This window comes from Carica papaya, chromosome 4 (genome assembly GCF_054855325.1).
Source record: "Carica papaya isolate Zhongbai chromosome 4, ASM5485532v1, whole genome shotgun sequence".
Classification (NCBI taxonomy): Eukaryota; Viridiplantae; Streptophyta; class Magnoliopsida; order Brassicales; family Caricaceae; genus Carica; species Carica papaya.
Genome location: NC_142312.1, coordinates 1,356,025 through 1,377,816, shown reverse-complemented (window position 1 = coordinate 1,377,816; position 21,792 = coordinate 1,356,025). Strand labels below are relative to the sequence as shown.

General features: G+C 29.9%; 1 protein-coding gene across 1 annotated transcript; it reads left to right on the top strand.

The window, feature by feature from the left end:
- Positions 1–8,423: 8,423 nt before the first annotated feature.
- On the top strand, positions 8,424–9,213 carry LOC110809079 (hydroxyproline-rich glycoprotein family protein). Its single transcript, XM_022034789.2, has 2 exons — positions 8,424–8,808; positions 8,944–9,213. The coding sequence occupies exons 1-2, from the start codon at positions 8,572–8,574 to the stop codon at positions 9,112–9,114; spliced, it is 408 nt and encodes a 135-aa protein (XP_021890481.1). The 5' UTR covers positions 8,424–8,571; the 3' UTR covers positions 9,115–9,213.
- The last annotated feature ends 12,579 nt before the right edge of the window (positions 9,214–21,792 follow it).

Genomic DNA, 21,792 nt, shown 5'->3' with positions numbered 1-21,792 from the left:
GAAAAATAAAATAAAATTAAACAAAAAAGGGAAAGGGGCAAAAAGGAAATTAGGCCCAAACAGGTTTTTCTTTTTAATATCCTTTTGGACCGGTTCGTTTTTATTAGTGCGCCGATCTAGGAGGAGGAATCTGATCCGACGGCTGAGATTGATTGAAGTATTGGAGAATCTGGACCGTTCGATCGCGATGGAGGAATCGTAGATAAATCAAAATCTGTCGTTATTACAGGTGGAATAGTTTATGAGGAAATGTCTTTGTAAAAGATGGTTTGTGGTTTCCCGCTTTCTCGTTGTACACTTGTACTTTGCCACTGGCTGGTTCTTAAACAAAATCTCGAAAATACCCTTCTCCGCTTAATGACCAATATGCCCTTAAATTTAAACAATTATACCAACGATTTTAAATATAAAGTTTTTTTTGGATTGAATATAATAAGATAACATATTATCTATTATTAAATGTTGGCATTATGGAAATGTTATTTAAACATGTTATGTCACATTGGTACGTCATATTCAATTAGTTTTTTTTAGAAAAAAAAATAATTTACATTAATTCATTAAGGTATTATATCATTCAACATTGTAAAACATGTACACAATTTTTACTATACTTTAATATATAAAATTTGAAATAAGTCAATTTGTTCAGTATGCTATTGATTATTATAGAAAAATAAAATTAATAATAATAATAATAATAAATTTATGAATATTATTATTCAAGGTTTGAAGAGAATCAAAATTTTATTTACTTAAATTGTTAAATAATAATTTACTCAAATTATCTTAAATAATTACTTATTATAATCGGAAATCAATTTAGATTTTTAAGAAATTTTAGTAAATTAATTCCTATGGACCGTTATTTTAATTGGGAGATGGGTATAGAATCAAGTGTCGTGTCCCCTTTTTACATAAAATTTTAATTATATTTAAAATTTCCTTACATTTTTATTATATTAAAAATTTCTTCGACTTTTATGTGTGTTTTTTTAATTATGTTTGCATTATTGTATAAATAAAAATGTATTTAAATAATAAAAATTTATTATAATTCTCACCCAATAAATATTTATGCAATCACAACAAAGTATTATTATTTTTTTGTTTGGGAAAATAAATTAATTATCGGTTAACATTAACATTTTTTATGTTTTATTGTTTTTTTTTTAAATGATATGTATGGAAAACCAAGTCTGAAAAAGATGAGAAGAAAATGACAGCATCAACTATTTTGACATGATGGACAAACAATGATCATGGTGTTACATGAGTATGTGTGTGTATTATATATATATATATTATATGATATGAGTGTGTGTATATATATAATATTCAATTCAATGTCAACCCAATTGATTAAACTAGAAACTGAATTATTAAAGCTTTAAAATTGACTACTAAATTTTTTATTATCTAATTACTTAGAAAAAATGCACTTGATTACTCAAGCTCAAAGACTGAATACTTCAATTCAAAACTGTCAGTATGGAATGGTTTAAACTGTCACGTACAATTCATAAAAGTGAAGAATAAATTTATAATTTATGAAGAAAATAAAATACGATAATTGTATTAATTAATTAATTAATTAATTAACGGTGTATGTAATATTAATTTATGTAGAGGGATAAAATCGGAAAGTGGGAAAAAAATTTGGGGGGAGAGGGGGAGAATCACGTAACGAAGCATTAAATGAGGGAAGGGGACAGAAGAAAACAGGGGAAAGAAGTGGGATTGGGGGGACAAGAAAGCGGCAATTGAAGTCCGTTTGCCGGGTGGTGACCGAGACAATCCAATCCCTCTTTCTCTCTCTTATCCTTAATAAATTAAAATACCCTTTTAAGAAATTATTAATTTGTCCCCCACTTATTTCTTTACTTTTTTTATAATTGCCCCAAATCTTTTGGTATTCATCGATCATACCCTCAAAGCAATTAAACTTCAGTTATAAATAATAGGGTCTTATAATTTTATCATATATTTTTTTTTGAATTTATATTTGGCTCCGTCTGTGAGCATTAAATAAGGGCCTGAAAAGTAAAAATAGTTACCGGGTAGGGGGGAAAAGTGAAAATAAAAAGGAAAATTACGGGGGAGGGGGGAAAACGTAGGAAAGGGCAGTGCATGAGCCTGAAGCGTGATGATGATGAAGCGCCACGCTTGCGGGCAGCAATACTCAGCGGGTTTCTGTAGGCGTGCGTGCCGTCTGCCCATCATCACCCCCACGTCACCATCCCGATTTCCTCCTCCATTTCCTAAAGATTTTGTGTCCTCCCACGCCTCTCTCCTCTTTATTTATTCTTTTTATATTTTTCTTATATTTATTAGTAAATCAAAAGTATTTAAAAAATTACAGAAATTAATGTATAAATTTTAATAATATTTTAAACTATTTAAAAAATTAGATTGAATTTGACAAACTATATACATATATATGTATTTGTAGCATGTGTAAGAGTGTACTCCATCCGCATATCACTATATTTTAAGTAATTATAAATATTCTAATTAATTGTCTTAAATTTTAATTGACGGTTTGTCTATTTCTTTAAAATAATATAAACTACACGGGTAATTTTTAATAATTGCTACTATTTATTTTTAGTAAAATTTAATTATTAAAAAAATTAAAAGAATCAACATGTCATATAAAATATTGACGGACAATATATATATATATAAATGGTTTGATTTATTTTCACAAATAATAAAGTTAGGCATAAATTATTATTATTAGTGTGTCAATTCTTTATATAGATTAATATTCGAGTACACATCTATTTTATTTTTTGGTTCAATTATTATTTTATTTATTTTTAGTAAAATTATCACTATAAATTTAAATAAATTATTTTTTCAAATGATATAATGGTAAGACTTAATTCGAATAATTAATTATAAAATAAGAGTGTTATATTATAATTCAAAATTTTAAAATTTCACCATAATTTGATTTAAAATGTAATTTTTAATTTTATTTGAATGTCGTAAAAATAGTATAAAAAATATAATATTTTTATTTATAATCATAAATAAAAAAATAAGACTAATATTATAATTATTTAAAATTAAAAAACTCAATTGCTTGCTTTTGACTCTGAAATTTGATAATAAATTATGTCGACTCAGAAATGGAAAGTATTTATTGGCATGGAATTATGAGGGACGGATGAAGTGAGAGAGAGAGAGAGAGAGTAATTAGGAAAATAATTAAGGTTTGGAACTTTGCTTTGCGTCCACAGATTTTGCGGGGCTGCGCCACGACACTGGGACCCAGTGCCGGATAACCTCCGCTTTTGCCGGTGACTTTATACATTGCATTAATCTAATTAAATTAAATTAATCAAACTTTATACTAAACCACACACCCAACCCCGGTTAAATCCCACTATTAATCTTTAGTTTACTCGTACCTCTACCTTAATTATTAAATTAAATTAAAATTTTTGATTTTGCTATTATGACAAATATAATATTTTTCTCATTAATTTTATTTAATTTAAAATAAATCAAATATATAATTTTAAAAATTAAATTGAGTGTAATATTATTTACGAAAATTAAAACTAAATAACTAGGCTAACTAATATAAGTGGTGTTGTTTAGATTAATATAATTTTATTTTAATTTAATGAATAAATCGTAATGAAAATATTATTTTTTTTTTGAATTAATATTACGAAATTATTGTTGAAAATATGTGAATTAGAAATAAAAAATAAAAATATTATAATTGATTTGGTAGGAGTGAGAATAAATAAAAGCATAATGAAATTAATGTTTAAAACGCCGTACAAATACGATATCATAAATTGACTTACATTATTAAAATGAGTAAATCAGGTATAAAGAGAAGTAGGTTTACACCCACTGAGATTCTGACACGTGGCAAATAAATGTAAAAAATTATTGGCGATAGGATCAAAGGCACGTGGTGAGTGAGAGAGACTGATTGAGAGGGGTCTAAGGTGGTTCAAAGTCAATGGTTAGGAGGTTGGGGTCCACGCTAGCACGCCCGCATCTGATAACTCACGTGTGCCAAAGTACATGTATCATTTTCTTAAGCTCTCTTTTGATTTTAATGCACCCGCCCCCTGAAACTACTTCCCGGCGTTAAAAGATAACTTTAATAAATATATATATATATATATATATATATATAATATATACATATTTTTAATTTAAGAATATATTTGTTTTAAGAAATAAAATAAATCGTTACGAACAGATTTTTTAAGTGATAAAACAATATATGAAAATGGATAAAATAATTATGAAGAAATTGATATATACCTTTTTTTTTCCCCCATAATTATATCTTGTTTTTTATTTAAACTCCATAAAACCTTTTAAGAGAAAAAAAAAATAAACTGAGGCCCAATATAAAATGGGTTTAAGCCCAATTGGGAACTCTGGCCTAGCCCAGCTAAACTCATTTACACTTTGTCCAAACGTGGGCCTAAGATATGACTTGTTTGGATTGATGGACCGAGTGGCCCGTAATCCCCATTTTCCATATCATACTTCGTTTGCATCAGCCAAACAGCGGATTATGATTTATAATATGAAAGAGAATAAAATATAAAATTCTTCCTTTAGAGTTTAAATTCTCTAGTACAATTTTTTTTTTTTTTTATTTTGGCAATTCAAAAGTAATTAATTGGTAGTTAAAAATCATAACATTCTGAATTATTTTTCTATTAAAATATTATATTTCTAAATTCTCATAAGAGCTTTATGGAGTTTCTTATAGAACCTTTGAAAAATACTAATTATTAAAAAACAAAAAAATTAATTTGTAATTATACTTAATCAGATAAGACAAATCTACAATCTACCCAATTGTAATTTTATTCCAAAATTTTGGAATTGCAAATTATAAATTCCAATTTCCAAAAATTCCAAAGTCAAATCAATTAGGCAAAAGGAATTTGCAATTTGATCACTAAGCTGGAGGAGAAGAAGAAATTTCTCTTTATGGAATTAATATTAAATTTTATTTTTTTTCCGATTAGAGAAAAAATTTAAAATAAATAAATAAAATACAACTCATTTATTATTAGTGTCATTATTATCTATAAGCTAAATTTTGAAAAATAGATGTAGTGAAAATAGCCGTGCCGTTCACTTGAAAATTTATTTTCTTTGGATAATGAGAAAGAAAGAACAAAGTTATGCAAAAGTAAAAAGATTAAACATAACATATTCGAGGTCAGGAGACCCTAATGAAGTTCTCACAGAATTTTCGTAAAGAGATGCAGTAGCTGATAGGAGTCAAAGGAGTTGGAGAAAGCTTGATTGGTTAAGTAGCCAGCGCATTCATTTCATTCGCAATATGTTGTATTTTTACTGTTCAATCTTTCAAAAATAAAATTTTGACAGTTAAAATCAGAAAGAAATTTGGATTTGGGTCAAAGAAAATTTATTGATTATATAAATATATATATTCAAAGTCAGTCAGTTGAATTAATTGATCTTATTACAGCATTTTCAGAATTTTATTGAAAAAATAAATAAATTGAATGTCCAAATCCCATGTTACCCAATATTCTTCATTCTAGGAATTTAGAATGATAGATGGATGATGTGAAAGGCGGCTAATTTCACATCCTATATATTGAACAAAAGGAGCTCTATATATAATTCTGGCATGTGGGTCTGACTCAGTTAACACGAAGTGGATAATAAATAAATCTATATGTGTGTGTGTATATATCGAAGAAAGATATAAGACCCATAAAGCTTGCCATACTGAATTTCTAAATGAAATGAATAAGAGCAAATTTCAATCGGAGATGGATATGGAAGTGCAGGGAGGTGAAGAAAAACAAAAACAAGATATTAATATTTAATGGTCAAAAAAATCACACTGGATAAATAAAGCGACTACTTCATCCACCAAAAAAAATCTATATATATATATATGTATATATATATCTAATAGAATATCCTTTCAATATTCTGTCCTTTACTTTCACTTTTCATGGTCCCGGAATATGAAATTCGTTGGTGTAATTCGAACAAATAGTAAAATAATAAATAATAACAGATAAGATCAAAGGAAACCATCTCCAACATGCATGCATACACACACACACATACATATACATATATACAGACTAAAAATGGCATGGAAATTGAAGTTAAAAGGTTGTGTATATGTATAGATTACTCCCAAAGGGAGGCAAGGACAATGGTCGTCTGGTAAGGTGGAAAAAGACTGGTGAGAGCCAAGAAAATTAAGGTTGGATATACATATATATACGTATATGTATATATGAGAGGGACCTCCGTAAGGGATATGGCAGCCAGCCACACCACACTACGCTATATCACGCCCTGTTAAATTTACAGCTCGAACTGACGTGTTTGAGAGGACCCAGTAATTAAACCCATGAATCTTTTAAGGTCCCCCCCGCGCGGCGTCCCCTCCATTTCTGTTTAAGATGCTCAAATGAAAATCTGTCAATTTTCTCGAGAAAATTTTTGGTGTTTGGCCAGCTGGTAGTTTCAACAATATCATCAGATAAATTAAGGTCCATTCTGTATCCACATCATGAAGATAGTATTCATATATATATATATATGTATGTATATACGTGACAGGGATGGAGATTTTTCGTTTGAAATTCTTCTCCGAGATTTCTTTGTTAATCGGTTTATTAATTTATTTATTAATTAATACATTTGAAGTTCGTGTTCCGCACGTCAAATCCTCTGTATAAAGATTTTAAAGCTGCACAGTTTAAGTCTCGCTACAACCCAAATTTGTTTGGTAGTAACTGGTAAGATACAGTTATAGTCAACGCCTGTACATATATATATATATATATTTTCCGAATTGAAATTAATTTTTTTTTTTTAAATTTCTTTTGAGATTTTGGGTATAAATGATATCTTGTAATTTTTAAATTTTCACTGTGAAATTCATAAGAGTAGTTTAAGTTTTTAATTAAATTAAGTGGTAAAATTAACACTAATGATTAGTTTGTCTTGAATTATTGAACAATGATTTTCAGTATAAATGAATTTATAATTACAATACAAGTGAAAATCTTCACTCTTATACTGATTACAACACATATTACATATATATATATACACACACATACATACATGTACTGTCTTTTAGGAGTCTCAAAAGGCCAAAAACCCAGATGGGATCTCTTAACCCTTAACACCGGCACAACCAATAAGATCTTCAAACGTATATAAATTAAAATAATACATAACATATATATGTGTATTGAATGAGCTGATGTAAAGTGGTGGTGACAGCAGCATCAGTTCTGAGTACTGTTAATACGACTAAAAACAGTAGTTATAACAACATGTATGTATGTATGTATATGTTTCCTTGGAGCGACAATTTCATCCCCCACGAGACTCAATTTTGGCTTCACAACCTTTTTTCTTCAACCAAAAATTTCTCTCCCAGTCAAACCTTCTACTGTTCGTACTCCCACTAAAATTGCTTCTCCCCCCAAATCCCACCGTCGTGAAATTTCATTCCCTCATTTTCTTTTTTTTTTTCTTTTCTTTCTTGGGGTATAAATATATTGTATATAATCTAATTTGGGAAGCCAGTTGCAAATTTTGACAAAAACAAAATTCCACCAATACGTGTAATATAATATTGTGTGTGTATGTATGTATGTATATATATATATATATATAGATACATAAAAGTTGTCCAATGAAAGACAGGAGAGAAGAGTACGAACTATTAGGTTTGGTACCGTCGATAAAGTGAGCAGCAATTTCCCATTTACCCAATCCACCAAGCTTATATTTTTACGTCAAAATTTTTTATAATAAATTAAAAATTTTAATCCAATTATATTTTTAATAAATATAAATTTGATTAGTAACTAATAAGAATTAAATAGCAATTTAAATAAAACTTATTAAACTAAAGCAGGCAGTGCGGTGGTGCCAGCTAAAGGCCATTTTCGCAAATTACTCCAGAAAACATTATTCTCTTTTCTGGTTTATAAAATTAATAATAATATTCTTTTCTTTTTTTTTTTGTTTTTTTTTTCTTCATTTATTCGCTTTAGTTAATTTCCCAAATCCCTTAATAATTTATTTTTTAAAAAAAATAAATAAATTAATTAAATGACTAAATTTTACATTTTGAAAATTTAGAGAGAAAAAAGAAAAAGAATTTATTTTAATTTATTTTTTAATTGAAAATTAAACAGGTGGAGCCCACCTTAATCCGTACGATGGCCCGAACATTCGGACATTTAACGTGTACCTTTACACGTACCCATCTCCACTTTCTCTCTCCCTGCGTTTTCTTTTTTTAAAATATTTAATTGTTTTTTAAATTTTAAATTTATTTTTATTTATTTATTTTTTTTTATAAATCCTCGAATCCTCTCTTCTCAACTCGCCCCCCTTTCATTATTTATCAGTCCCTCTCTGTTTTACATTTCCGCATTCTACACTCTTCTTCTTCTTCTTCTGCTTCTTCTTCTTCTTCTTCTTCTTCTCTCATGAGACAAGGAACAAGGAGGAGTTGTGGGAGCTGTTGCATAATCAGGATCCGAGTTGCATGCGATGGAGAGTCCGGAGTTGTCGCCGCCCCACGCCGACGCATCTCGCCCCTCGCTTGGTTTCCCGCTAGGAACGGCGTTACTCTTGATCGTCATCTTCAGTCTCAGCGGCATCTTCTCCTGCTGCTACCACTGGGAGAAACTTAGATCCCTCCGCCAATCTCTCTCCGGAAACCACCCCGATCATCCCGGCCGCGACGATCTCGAGGCCTCGCCTTCCAAATCTATTCCGCCCCCTACGGTATGTCACCTCCCCGCTCAACTCACTCTTCTCCACTCCTCCTGCAAATCTAACTCTCGTTACTACCACTCGTCAATTTCTTTAACTGAAATTCGAGTCTGACTCGGTGAAATTTTGTTTGGATTCAAAATTTAGGAATTGAAGAAAATTGAAAGCCAGAGCTTCTCGGTGTTAATGCCAGGTGATCAGATCCCTAAGTTCATCGCATTGCCGTGTCCGTGCGAGCCTCCTCGAGCAGATAAGAATATCGTGCTGGAACTCCAGAAGCCTCCTAAGCCGCCACGTCTGCCGGTGCCTTTATATTAGCCGGCGTCGATTACTCACTTAACCATTCCTTGTATATAATCTATATAATAATAATATATTATATCAGGAATTAATTAAGAAGGAAAATATTTAGTTCAACATGATTACTAGTGCAGATCGATTTATTGTTTATAGGGTATTTTTCCTTTTTTGCGAAGAATTACTTGTATTCTTTTCTGCGTTTTGTTCTTAGTTGGGTTGTCGTTTATTGTAAGCCAAAATATTTTTGGTAAGAACTTTTCACCAGAGAGTTATTGATCCAAGCTCTTGTAAATGCTTCTTCTCCTTCCCTTAATTTACTCACTGTTTGTTTTTCTTCGAGTAAGCTTAATAATTAACTTGGGTAAATTAATAACCTGTAAATTAAAACTTAATTTACACCATTTATACTTACAGTCTGCTAACTCATTAATGAAAATGATTACTGCGAATTATATCAAATTTTAATTTGCTTCTTCCATGTTGAACCAAATTACATGGAGATTGTTTGGTTGCGCATGTGATTTTCTTTTTTATTTTTGTATTTTCTACCGCAGGATTAGTGTATAAATCAAGCAGATTAACTGTGATAATGATGGGTTATTATTGCAACCCAAATATATTTAATTTTTAAATCAACCCTTCAAACACTTCAAATAGAATTCCATATTTACTCATGACACGAGCCACTTGACCCCAGTGGTGCGGCAGTGGAGTCATATGTGTTGACTTGTTGACTATTGACCCACAATTTAATTTGCAGGTTAAATAATTAATTACAGAAGTTGATCTCGCCTTTCAATTTCTTAATATAATGAAATTTTAAATTATTATTATTCAGATTAAATTTCATGTAAAATTTTATTTTATATTTAATAAATTCATTGTTTCTAACTAATTCATGTATGTACAAATTTGTCCATCAACAAAAACCATGTTACATAAATTAAAATCCAATCATGTTATAAAGACAACACACACACACACACATATATATATATACATATATTACATCATGCATGCCATATACTGGTTATACATGTACCTAATTTTTAGAAAAGAAGGTTGAAGCCAATTGATTATATTAAAGAATTAATGGGCAGAAAAGAACACAGAAAAATCATTAGTGTTGTGAAAGTAGCAGTGATGACATGAAGAGATATTGAAATATATATATATATATATATATACATTCTTCGACGTCATGAAAATGCCCCACTCCACTTTCCTCCAATTCTTCATCATCTTCGTGAGTTCATGACCTAATTTCACTGTTTCCATTGTCTGTAACTTTAAATTTTAATACCCATATTGTAAAATATGTCAGTACGTACAAAAGGCTTTAAGAAATATTATAATATGAAATAATAAATCTCAGATTCTCATTTGTCTTTCTCGAAATAACACGAGTGTCTTGTTTTGTACCTAATCCAACAAATTAATTCAAAAATATTTATATAAATAAATACAAAAATATGTACATATATACATACATATATATATATATATATATAATGTAAACGTGACAAGTTAAGATAATAAAATTATAGGAATACCTAAATATCTTTGTCATCATGAAATTTTATATTACATTTTCACCTCCTGTCACTCATTTAAAAAATAAAAAAACTATTTAATTTAATAATTAATATGTTAATTTCGTTACAAAAATTCAAATTAAATTACACTCTCACATATATTATTATTTAAAAGTTATTTATATTATGTGATTGGTATTATATATATATATATAACTTAATTAATGAATATTCCATATATAATTAATTAAAACATAAATAAGCCCATTTATATAGTAGTTCTCTAGGGTTTGAGAAACATATGCTTTATAAAAGTAAATATATATATATATATAACTACTAATAATCATCAATTATACTAAAGATTAGGTTATGTGATGGTAAAAGATTCATAGAATGGTGTGATAATGAAGCTTAAAGGATGTGAAAGTGATTATACAAAATGTAGATATAGTAATCATTGTATGTATATATGCAATGCATGAACTAACAATTAGTGGGTTTGAAATTTAATATATTTCTTAAGGTTATAATCAGATCAATTAAATTTTATTTTATTCCTGAAATTTATTTTAAAGGGTTAAATACCAAACAAGTTACATGGAGTAGTATACTGTTTGTTTTTATATTGCAACACTAATTTATAAAAAATATATATATATATACGTTTTAAATTATATATGTGTATATAATATTATCCTTAATTTTTTTTTTACAAAATTAGAATAATATATTGTTTGGTAGTGCAATTGAGAAGTGGGATTTTAAATGTGCAGCTTTTTTGTTTTTTATTGGTGATGGCTGGCAGATCCTCTCAAAAACACATCATGACTGCCATTTTGTACTCTGTTCCTTGTTCTCTTTTTCAACTTCAATCCACCACTCTATGTTTTAAACTTTATAATTTTACTCAACCAATTTCTTAAAAAAAAAAAAAAAAGAAAATGACTTTTCTATTTTTTTTTTTTTTTTTTTAAATATATAATTAGTTATTATATTATTTGTTTTTTTTTTGTTCAATTTTTTTTTTCTTAGTTTTTGCAACTTTTAATATTTTTAATTTAATTTCTTACGACGGTTAATAATTTTTAACATTGTCACCATAACTAATTCGTATTAAATCAATTATAATAGAGTTGTTCAATGAAAATAACGTTATAGTTGTAATTGTCGATATTCAAGTTCAACTAGGCCAAATTTAAATACAAAATATTTTACATTTACTATAACATCTCTGGCAAATATAACGTTTGAAACTTGGTGAACGTAGTTGTCATCGAGCACGAAAAGCTCGACATTATGGTCAACAATGCCTAAATTATAGATTGCTTTCCAATAACATTTTTGACGCTTCGAAGGTAGATTTAAAATACTTTTTAAAAATCAATACCATGAGATTATTTATTGGGAGCCAAACATATTTATGGGGAGATGATGAAATAGTAGATATATTGTATCCTGTTCACCATAAGCATTTCGACAACCATTGCAGGGTTTAGAACTCTTACTTATACGGTGACAAAGAATGAGATTACGGGTCTGACTTGGACATTTGATGCCGAATTAAGTGAGTACGATGTGAGAGTGAAATGTGTACCGTTATTCGTGACAATAATCTAAATTTCATGATCTATCGACTATACTGATATATTTAAATTTAAAATAAGAGATAGAGTTATGAAAAATTTGAAAGAACACATGCTAAAATTATATTGATCATTAGAAGATATGAATATTATAAGAAAATAAGAAGACATGATAAGGATATAAGTTAAAATCTTGTGATATCTATAGTTATATATTTTTTAAAATTATTAATTAATTTAAAATAATTCATAAAAAAAAATATTTATTATTTTGTTAGATGTCACGTGACATGAACATGACATTTAATTTATTTTTATTTTTATTTAAAAAAAAGAAATAACAAATGAATTTTAGTTTAATAATTGTTCTGAAGACGTGTGGGAACTCCTTGCTGGATGGAGAGATAAGTTTTCCCCGCCGGACGTCCCCAGCCACCGCCACGCCATTTTTGTTCTGGGCGCTCCGTAGGATTATATTTCCACTCCACTTCAACGGTAGTAAATTGAGGCTTGCTTTCTTTGTTAATTTTATTAGTTCTTTATTATATATTGTCTCATAATATATGGTTTTTTTTTTATTATTATTATATAGAATCACAATTATTTTCTTCTATTAATTTTCTAAAAATTGGTAGAAAATGTGTTTAAAATGGGTATCCCCTTAAATTTTACAATTTTAATTTGATTACATAATTATTATTTTAAAAATAAAATATTAAATACACTAAACTAATATAATAAAAAAAAAACCCAATTTCCAAATTTTTTAAAGAAAAATCAAATTTAATTATTTATAAACTTAGATAAAATAAAAATTTCACCTCAATAAATAATGCCAAAAAATATCCACCACAACCTATCAACCCACCGAGCAATCGGTTGAGATATCGTATCAAACTATTTAACTACCACCTTTTTTATGTTATATATATATTTTTATAATTTAAAAAATATATAATTAATTAAAAAATTAAATATTCGTTGAACAAAAATTAAATAAAAATCATGTAATTTTTTAATTAAATAATATAATTAAAATAGTAAAAAAAAAAAAAAAACTCTAACTTGATCATGGTAAAAAATTAAATTAATAACCCAAGTAAGATTATAATAAAATATATTTATGCAAGCACCAATAAAAGGAAGCAACATAGTGGCCCATTCTGTTCCCTATTTATTTATTTATAAAATAAATATAATTATACAATATATATAATTTAAAAAATAAATTGAAAAGTAGAAAATATTAAAAAAAAAAGTACGGATGATAAGCAAGACATCACCACACTCCCACCGATTTCACATGGACATGGGGACGACCTCCCTGTGGTGATGAACTTCTGATGTTCATATATATATTAAAAATAATATTATAATTAATAATTTAATATTACTGCTCGTAAATAAAAACAAATTAATAAAAATATTGTTGATTTGAGGGTTTGATTTAATGTCTGAAGTCTAAATCATATCAAATATGACGTATAAAAAAAATTATAAATCATAATAAATTAAGTTTATTTATACGTGATATCATATTTTTTTAGATTTGTTTTTGGTTGAGATGTACAAATCATTTGTTTATAAAATATACATGATGTCATTAAATATAATGTATATAATTATATAATCAAAAGTATATATTAAAAAAAAAATTAGGTATTTGCCTCACTAGATAAGCTGATGTCAATTGGTAGGGTACTAAAAGCACGAGAAATCTATCAAAGTAGTAGTTTCCATGATTAGAATTATAGTGGAAATCCTAGGGAAAAGTTAGGTATATATATATATATATATATACATACATGGCCTAAAACAGTATAATATCAAAAGCACAAAAATATTGCTATACGTATCACCCAGATGCTCTTCATCTAATATATATATATATATATATATATATATATTAGATGATACAAATTTCATTAAGCAAAGATTATTTAACAATTGTGAATTTTTTTTTTAGTAAAATTTATACATTGATTAGTTAGTTGATGTGCATACCATAGGGAATAAAATAAATTTAAAATTAAATTTGAAAAAAACCAACATATTCATATCAAATTAGAAAAATCTAAACTTAGAAGCGTACTTTGAATTTATGATTGAAAAATACAACACGACGTGTAGTTAATATTTTAAATTATCGCATAGTTATTTATAATTTTTTCACTCCCTATTTTTTATGATATAATATTATAATAGAAAATATTGCGTGTAATTGGAGAACTATAACTGAATATTTATAATCTTAATTTTTATTATTCATAATTCGATATATTACGAAATTAGAAATAATATTTTAATCTGTAATGATATTAAAAATATCCAAATGAATTAAATGATAATTTAAGTACGAAAGCGAAATAAAATGCTAAGATTTATATTTTTTACGCAATAACTTAAAATATCGAATAGTGATACGAGATTTACCATTTTGAAAGAAATACAAAAAAAAAAAGAAGGAAATAAGCGGAAAGTAAATAAAACTATCATCGTATTCGCAACCCTCTTGCGGATCGGACTCTGGATCCTGGTCATCTTGATCTTAAATGCTTAAATAAGGAATGAGCTACACTAACTTAATAATAATATCACGCCAACTCACCGACACATAAAAGAATGTTGGTAAAAGATCAAAACAACTAATGGAACACTTAATTAAGTAAATTTATTTATCAATAATAAAACTATTTACCGTCCACTTACCGTAGTGAGATTTGTAAAAACAATCTATAGAAACAATAACATTATACATATCATGATTTCATATATAGTTGTCAATATAATACGTATTATACTTTCATATTCAAATCATCAAAACAACAATTGTCTATTTTTTATCAGTCTGCTGGTATCCATAAGGGTGCATAAGGATGTCCCTGCTACGCGTGAACCATTTCTTTTAATATTTTCAATTGCGGGCCGTCCCCATACCCCGTTTGGTGTGAGTGTCAAACTACTAAATTTCAATACCTCGTCCAGTATGAGAGTGAAACAGGCTATCTCCATACCCCGTCGAGGGATCTGTCCACCATCTTTCAGGATATCCAGTGAGACTATCGTTTTATCAATTTACTTAATCACACAACTTTCGTTTTTCTTTAGTCCCCATTTTTTCAATTCAATGGCAATCATATAAATCAAACAATACATGCATTCAACGCTATAAAATCAATCAATAAGGTACTATCATGCATTTAAATTGTAAAAATAATCAACATAACAACAGTAGATAATTTTCGGTTCTAGCTCCATTAGTTATCCATAATTAATTATGAATATTTTTTAAATTACACAAAACACCATATTATTATTTATTTAAACTTTAATTCTATAACAGATAATAGGGGAATGGATTCTTACTCAATTTGATGTCCAAAATGCTAACTGTTAACTACGCCTACTGGCGGTCCCCGGATTCCCTAAATTTTTCATCGGGAATTAAAACGCGCTATAAGTACTGTAATAACTGGAAAAAGAGAAAAAAAAAAGAGGGAGAGGGAAGGGAAAAACGATGTCGTTTTGCAGAGGGGAGAAAATGGCGTTGTTTTGGAAAAAGAAAAATGACGTCATTTTGCAAGGGGGAAAACGACGCCGTTTTGAGGAAAAACTGGGATGATTTAAGTAGGGGGCGGGGGAAGGAAGAGAGGGGAGGAGAAAATAAAAGAAAAGAAAAAAAAAGGGAAGAAAGAGAGCAGAGGAAGAAGGGGAACGAGAGAGAGAGAGAAGAATAAGGAAGGTTCCAGAAGGAGGGAGAAAGGAAGCAGAGCGGAGAGAAGAGGAGATCGCGGACGGTGATAGCAGATTCGGTCGAAAGAGGGGAAGATGGAAATGGGAGGTACAGTACCAAACTCTAAATATGTGTGTTGATTTAATTGTGAAATGGTTGGATGTGTGGCGTGCGTGGCCACGGCTTACGGAGGTAGGGGTATACGGAAAAGGCTGGGTGAAGATATGTGGTGAGGCGGGTGGAAAGAAGTGGACCTAGTGAGGATCGCGGGAGGAGAGAGGGAGAAGGTGACAGTACGAGCGGAGGTCGGGAGAGAGATAGGAGTGCAGAGTGAGTGGAGGTCAGGAGAGAGAAAAGAGGTGCGCGAACGAAGGAAGTGACCGCGTGAGAATCGCGGGAGGAGAGAGAGAGAGAAGGTGACGGTACAGGCGAAAAAACGGTGTGGGAGATAGCAGACTGTATGAGCAACGCGGAAGGAGATAGGGAGATGTTATGGTGTGAGGACGTAGTCTGAGAGAGAGATAGGTAGAGGCAGTGGTGAAACGTTGGGAAAGGGTAGAACCCGCGGGGTGAGTGAGGTGAGAAGAATGGTGTGGCGGGAGGTTTTATCCAAATAGAGAGTTAGGGAGAGACAGGGAGTGAATGTTGGAAAAGGGAAGGATCTGCCGGGTGAGTGAGATGCTTAGGGAAATGGAGTGGGGTAGCTGGAGCCTTGGGGGAAGAATGACGGGGTGAGTGGGGGCAATTAGGACATGTCACAGACAGCGGGCAGAGAGAGAGACAGTGGACGAGAAGGAGTGGTGTGTGTGTGTGTGGCCGACGGGGGTCGATAGGTAGGCGATGGTTGCCGAGGTTAGCGACGCAAGTGAATGAAAATGGTGTGCATGCGTGGCCTGGTCTAGGTCGAGAGATGGTTAGTGGTCGCCGATATCGGTGACGAGAGGGAATGATCAGAGTATGTGTGAGTGGCCTGGTATGGGTCGAGAGATGGCTAACGGTCGCCGATGTTGATGACGAAAATCAAATGAATGAAAATGGTGTGCGTGCGTGGCCTGGTATAGGTCGAGAGATGGTTAGTGATCGCTGATATCGGTGACGAGAAGGAATGGTCAGAGTGTGTGTGAGTGACCTAGTAGAGGTCCAGAGATGGCTAACGGTCGCCGATGTTGGTGACGCAAGTGAAGGAAAATCGGGTGTGTGTGAGTGGCTTGGTATAGGTCGTGAGATGGCGAACGGTCGCCGATGGTGGTGACGAGAGAGAAGGATTAGAGTGTGTGTGTGTGGCTTGATAGGGGGTCGATAGGTGAATGATGGTCGCCATTATTGGTGACGAAAATGATTGAAACTCGTGTGCGTGCGTGGCCACTAGGGGTCGATAGGTGTTAATATTTGCCAAATCTTGGCGGTGAATAGTACCACTGGTACGCCTGGAGTGCCGTCAGGGAACGGACACCTATGGTAGGTAGAGTTGTAGGTGTAGGAGGAAAAATTGGAGTTCAGTAGTGAACTATTGGTAGAGGCATAAGGTTTTATATTGTTGCACCTCACGCATGTATTTTGAGTTTTACCGTACTGAGTTAAATGAACTCACTCTTTCTCTTTTTACAGATGATGTAGGGACGGAGTCTGGATCGAAGTTGTTGGATTCCGAACCTAATGTGTAGAGTACAATGTAAAGAGTTTCATTTTGTTTTGACTGAATGGAATATGTAAAATTGATGATAGTATAGATATTGAGTATGGTTGTATTGTGTGCGATGTATTGTCCATGATTGTAGGATTATCTTGATCATTGGATAGTACTAGTGTTTCCTTTTTACAGATGATGTAGGGACGGAGTCTGGATCGAAATTATTGGATTCCGAACCTAGTGTGTAGAGTACAGGATAAAGAGTTTCGTTTTGTTTTGACTGGATGGAATATGTAGAATTGACGGTAGTATAGATATTGAGTATAGTTGTATTGTGTGCGATGTCTTGCCCCATGATTGTAGGACTATCTTGATCATTGGATAATGGATTATGTTAGTGGTTCCTTGTGTATGACCGTTTTGTTATGGAATTGGTTGCTTGTTAAGTACGTCCAATATGAAAACAAAAATGGGGCGTTACAAGTACCTACAAATGTTCCAAGCAAATCCAAAATTAGTCTCATGACCCATTTTGGCCAATTCCGGCACGGTGACGGTCTGCCTGGGGTTGGCTGTTTTCGGCCAAATTCGACCGATTTTGCATTAATCTTTGCGAGAAAACATGTTAAGGGACCTCAGTTGGCAAAAATAAAAAATAAAAAAACCAAAATTCACCAGTGGCGGGGCTTTTCGGTGCGACAGCTCCTCCGGTTCACGTTGCAGTTAGGCGTTTTACTCAAGTCAACCTGTAGAGAATAAAATGATGATCATAATGGTGGAAAATTTCACCGAACAGAAATATGGAAGGGCCTCATCGGAGGCATTTTGTAAAATTTTTCACAATAGCGCCACTGGATTTTACTCGCGATTTACGGCTAATCGGCTGACTCTTTTGCTCCAATTTGGCCATGGAGGTGTTTAAAATTAAATTATAAGCAAAAAAATTTTTTTTTACCTCTTTTGGCAGTCAGAAGTAGCTCCGGTGTGACGGCAGGTGGTGGCTCTCCTTCCCGGCGGCTGGGTCTTCTTCTCCGGCGAGGGCGACTAGTGGCTAGGGTTAGAGTTTGATGTGAAGAAGGTTATTTATATTTGTTCCATTTTAATCAGGGTCATTTATCGCGTTTGATCTGGACCGTCCTATTACAATTAAATAGGGAGTGAAGTTGGATTATTTATCGTGATCTAATTTGGATTGTTCATTGTGATCTAATATGAACCGTATGATTACGTTTAAATCTGACTGTTAAATCGCATTTGGGGCAGGAATGCATCCGGGCTGTTCGTGCCTGCGGGAACGGATCTGAACCGTTCGATCGTGGACACGCGGATCGTCCGCGTGGCCTCCTGCGTGGCACCGCATCAGCGCCCGTTGCCACGCGACGCGTCCTGGTTCATCGGGACTGCTAACCAGGCATCCTACGTGGCAACACTTTTTTAAATTATATTTCGACAATCGATTTCTGATTTTTCTTTCAAAAATACTCTCATAACCCAAATTTTCACTAATTTTTCTCAAAATTATTTTTAATTTCATCATCCATCAAATTTACTTCATTTTTACTCAAAATTAAAATAAAAAATATATATTTAAATTAATTTAATTTACATTAAATTTAAACTTATACATTACAAAATCTTTATATGTAAAAGTCCATGTTTTATTTGATGTACTAAAATTTAAAATATACTTAACTATATCGGATCACTTTTAAATATATCCAATTAATTTAATAATTTTTTATACATACTAATTTTTATATATAAACTCACGTATTTAATTAAAACATAATATATATATATATACTAATTATAACACAATAGAAATAATTTTTTAATTTAATATATATACGAAAACAAAATCTAACTTGAATTGACAACCTATTGTATAGATAATTATGGATAAATATATGAAAGATTTAATAAATCACGGGTTACATTTATTTTGTTCCTTTTTATAGGAAAAAGGTATTTGGGTTTTTTTTTTTTTTTTTCCTAAAGCATTTGGTTTAAAGTGAAGTGGGTAAATGGCAAATCATAAAATTAGGCAGATAACTACATTCTAAATTCTTTATTATGCTAATATAAATATGTATTTGGTGAGAGGAAGAAGACAAAATTCGTGATGAAGTTGGGTATGTATGTACTAGTGGAGGACGATCATCTAATTTGTCTTTTAAGAATATATGCCATACCGTCTAATTACAATCTAATCACATACCTCAATTTATACATATAATTTTTTAATCTTTTTTTTTTCTTTTTAATTTCTTGTCTTGTCGTGATTGGAAATTTAAAATAAATAAAAAATAATAGTAATTACAAAAACGAAATAAAATGTTAAAGTTTACATTTCTTACACAATAACTTAAAAGTAATAAATAGCATTACAGAATTAATTATTTAAAAAAACACGAGAAATAAAAAAATAAATAAAAAATAAAAAAATCTAGTATCTAATCGCAATCTTATTTATTTTTTAAATAAATGTCACGTTTTAATATAATTATATGAGTATTTAACCATATTTTTTGGGGTAATTTATTATCATTTTTGTTAAAAATATTTTATAATTTACATTATTTTATATAAAATTTTACTTTTAAAAAACAATTAAGTAATTTTTTTATTTTAGTAATAATTATATTGTAGCTTGATTGTCATATTTTAATTATAAAAATATGCGTGGTAATTTAGCTAGAGAAGCTCACTAAATTCACATGAGATATTTTTTGAATTATCTCAAATTATTATGCTACACGTTTTACCAATGATAAATGATTGTTGTATTATTCTATTATAAAAAATAATAATAAAAAATTACGAGGTTTAAATATACTTACTTAAAACCTATAATATAATTAAGATCTATAAAATTTTTTATAAATAATTTCTTTGAATTAAGTGATTTTTTAAAGTAAAAATTTCATAGATTTTAATAATTATATACGTATGAATAATAATATAATTATTCAAACCCACACATTTTATAGATATATATATATATATAAAAAATAATGCAAGTATATATGTGAAATCCGTACGTGCTACGTATGCCGCCACATGCATGCGTAGAGATAATGGTGAGTTGAAACGTGATGAGAATGAAGTATGGGGAGCAAAGCAAGGTTTTTGAAGCGAGCACGTGCGTATCATCCATTGAGTTGATAGAAATTGTTCATGTTCGTGCATTACCAAATTTAAGTTCAATTATTTATGATCAATCTTTTCCTATTGAAAAAGAAAGGCCTATTGATTCGAGAATTCAAGTAAAATTTAATACTCGAGATAGTTTAGAATCGATATTATGAGAGGTTTATTTACGTAGTTAATATTAAGTTTTAAATTTATCAGGTGAGATTATATGTATAAATTACTGTGTATAAAAAACTATCAAATTAATTTGACATAGTTAAAAGTGATCCAATGCGATTAATGGTATATTGGGTCTTAATGCATTAAATTAAAGTATGAACTTTATTTTATGTGTAGATACAAAATCTGTAATTTTTAATTTTGTGATTTGTCAAATTATGAATATATAAAATTTATATATATGGTTTATCTATAAATAGATAGTTATGGTCTTCAAATTATACGTAATTTTTTTTTTTTATATATTTTCGTATCTCATCATCAGAAATAAAGAGAGTGTAATAACTCAAAAGGTTACGTATTAATTTAGAAGATCTATTGTAAAACAAACAAATTTTTTTTTTCATTATGAATTCAGATACACTTACGTGCTTATTTTATATAATTTAATACGATATTTATTTATAGTTTTTCATATATGATTTAATTTAATTTTAATAATTAATACAAACATTAATTTGAAAATATCACTTTCACTGCATTAAATTTTATCCTTTAAAGATTAACCACTTAGGTCGTTGTTATCGAAGGATAGTTCGAGAAAGAGAGAGTAATTTAAAATCGATATTACGAGAGGTTATTTATGTAGTTAATACGAGTATTAATTTGAAAATATCACTTTCACTGTATTAAATTTTAGTCTTTTTATATATTTATAGATAATTTTTTTTTTGTTGAATTATATTATTATAATTATTTTATTTTAAAGGTTCATAGCTTTTATGCAAAGAAAATACAAAATTAGATGTGAATTATGCATTTGAATTTACATTTACATTTACATTTACATTTACATTTACATTTAAACCCATTTCTTTCTGCTCAGGCCGAAACATGGCC

Coding starts and splice junctions, on each gene's coding strand:
- LOC110809079 (XM_022034789.2), top strand. CDS start 8,572: ATGGAGAGTCCGGAGTTGTCGCCGCCCCACGCCGACGCATCTCGCCCC. Junction 8,809..8,943: donor AATCTATTCCGCCCCCTACG/GTATGTCACCTC, acceptor TTCAAAATTTAG/GAATTGAAGAAAATTGAAAG.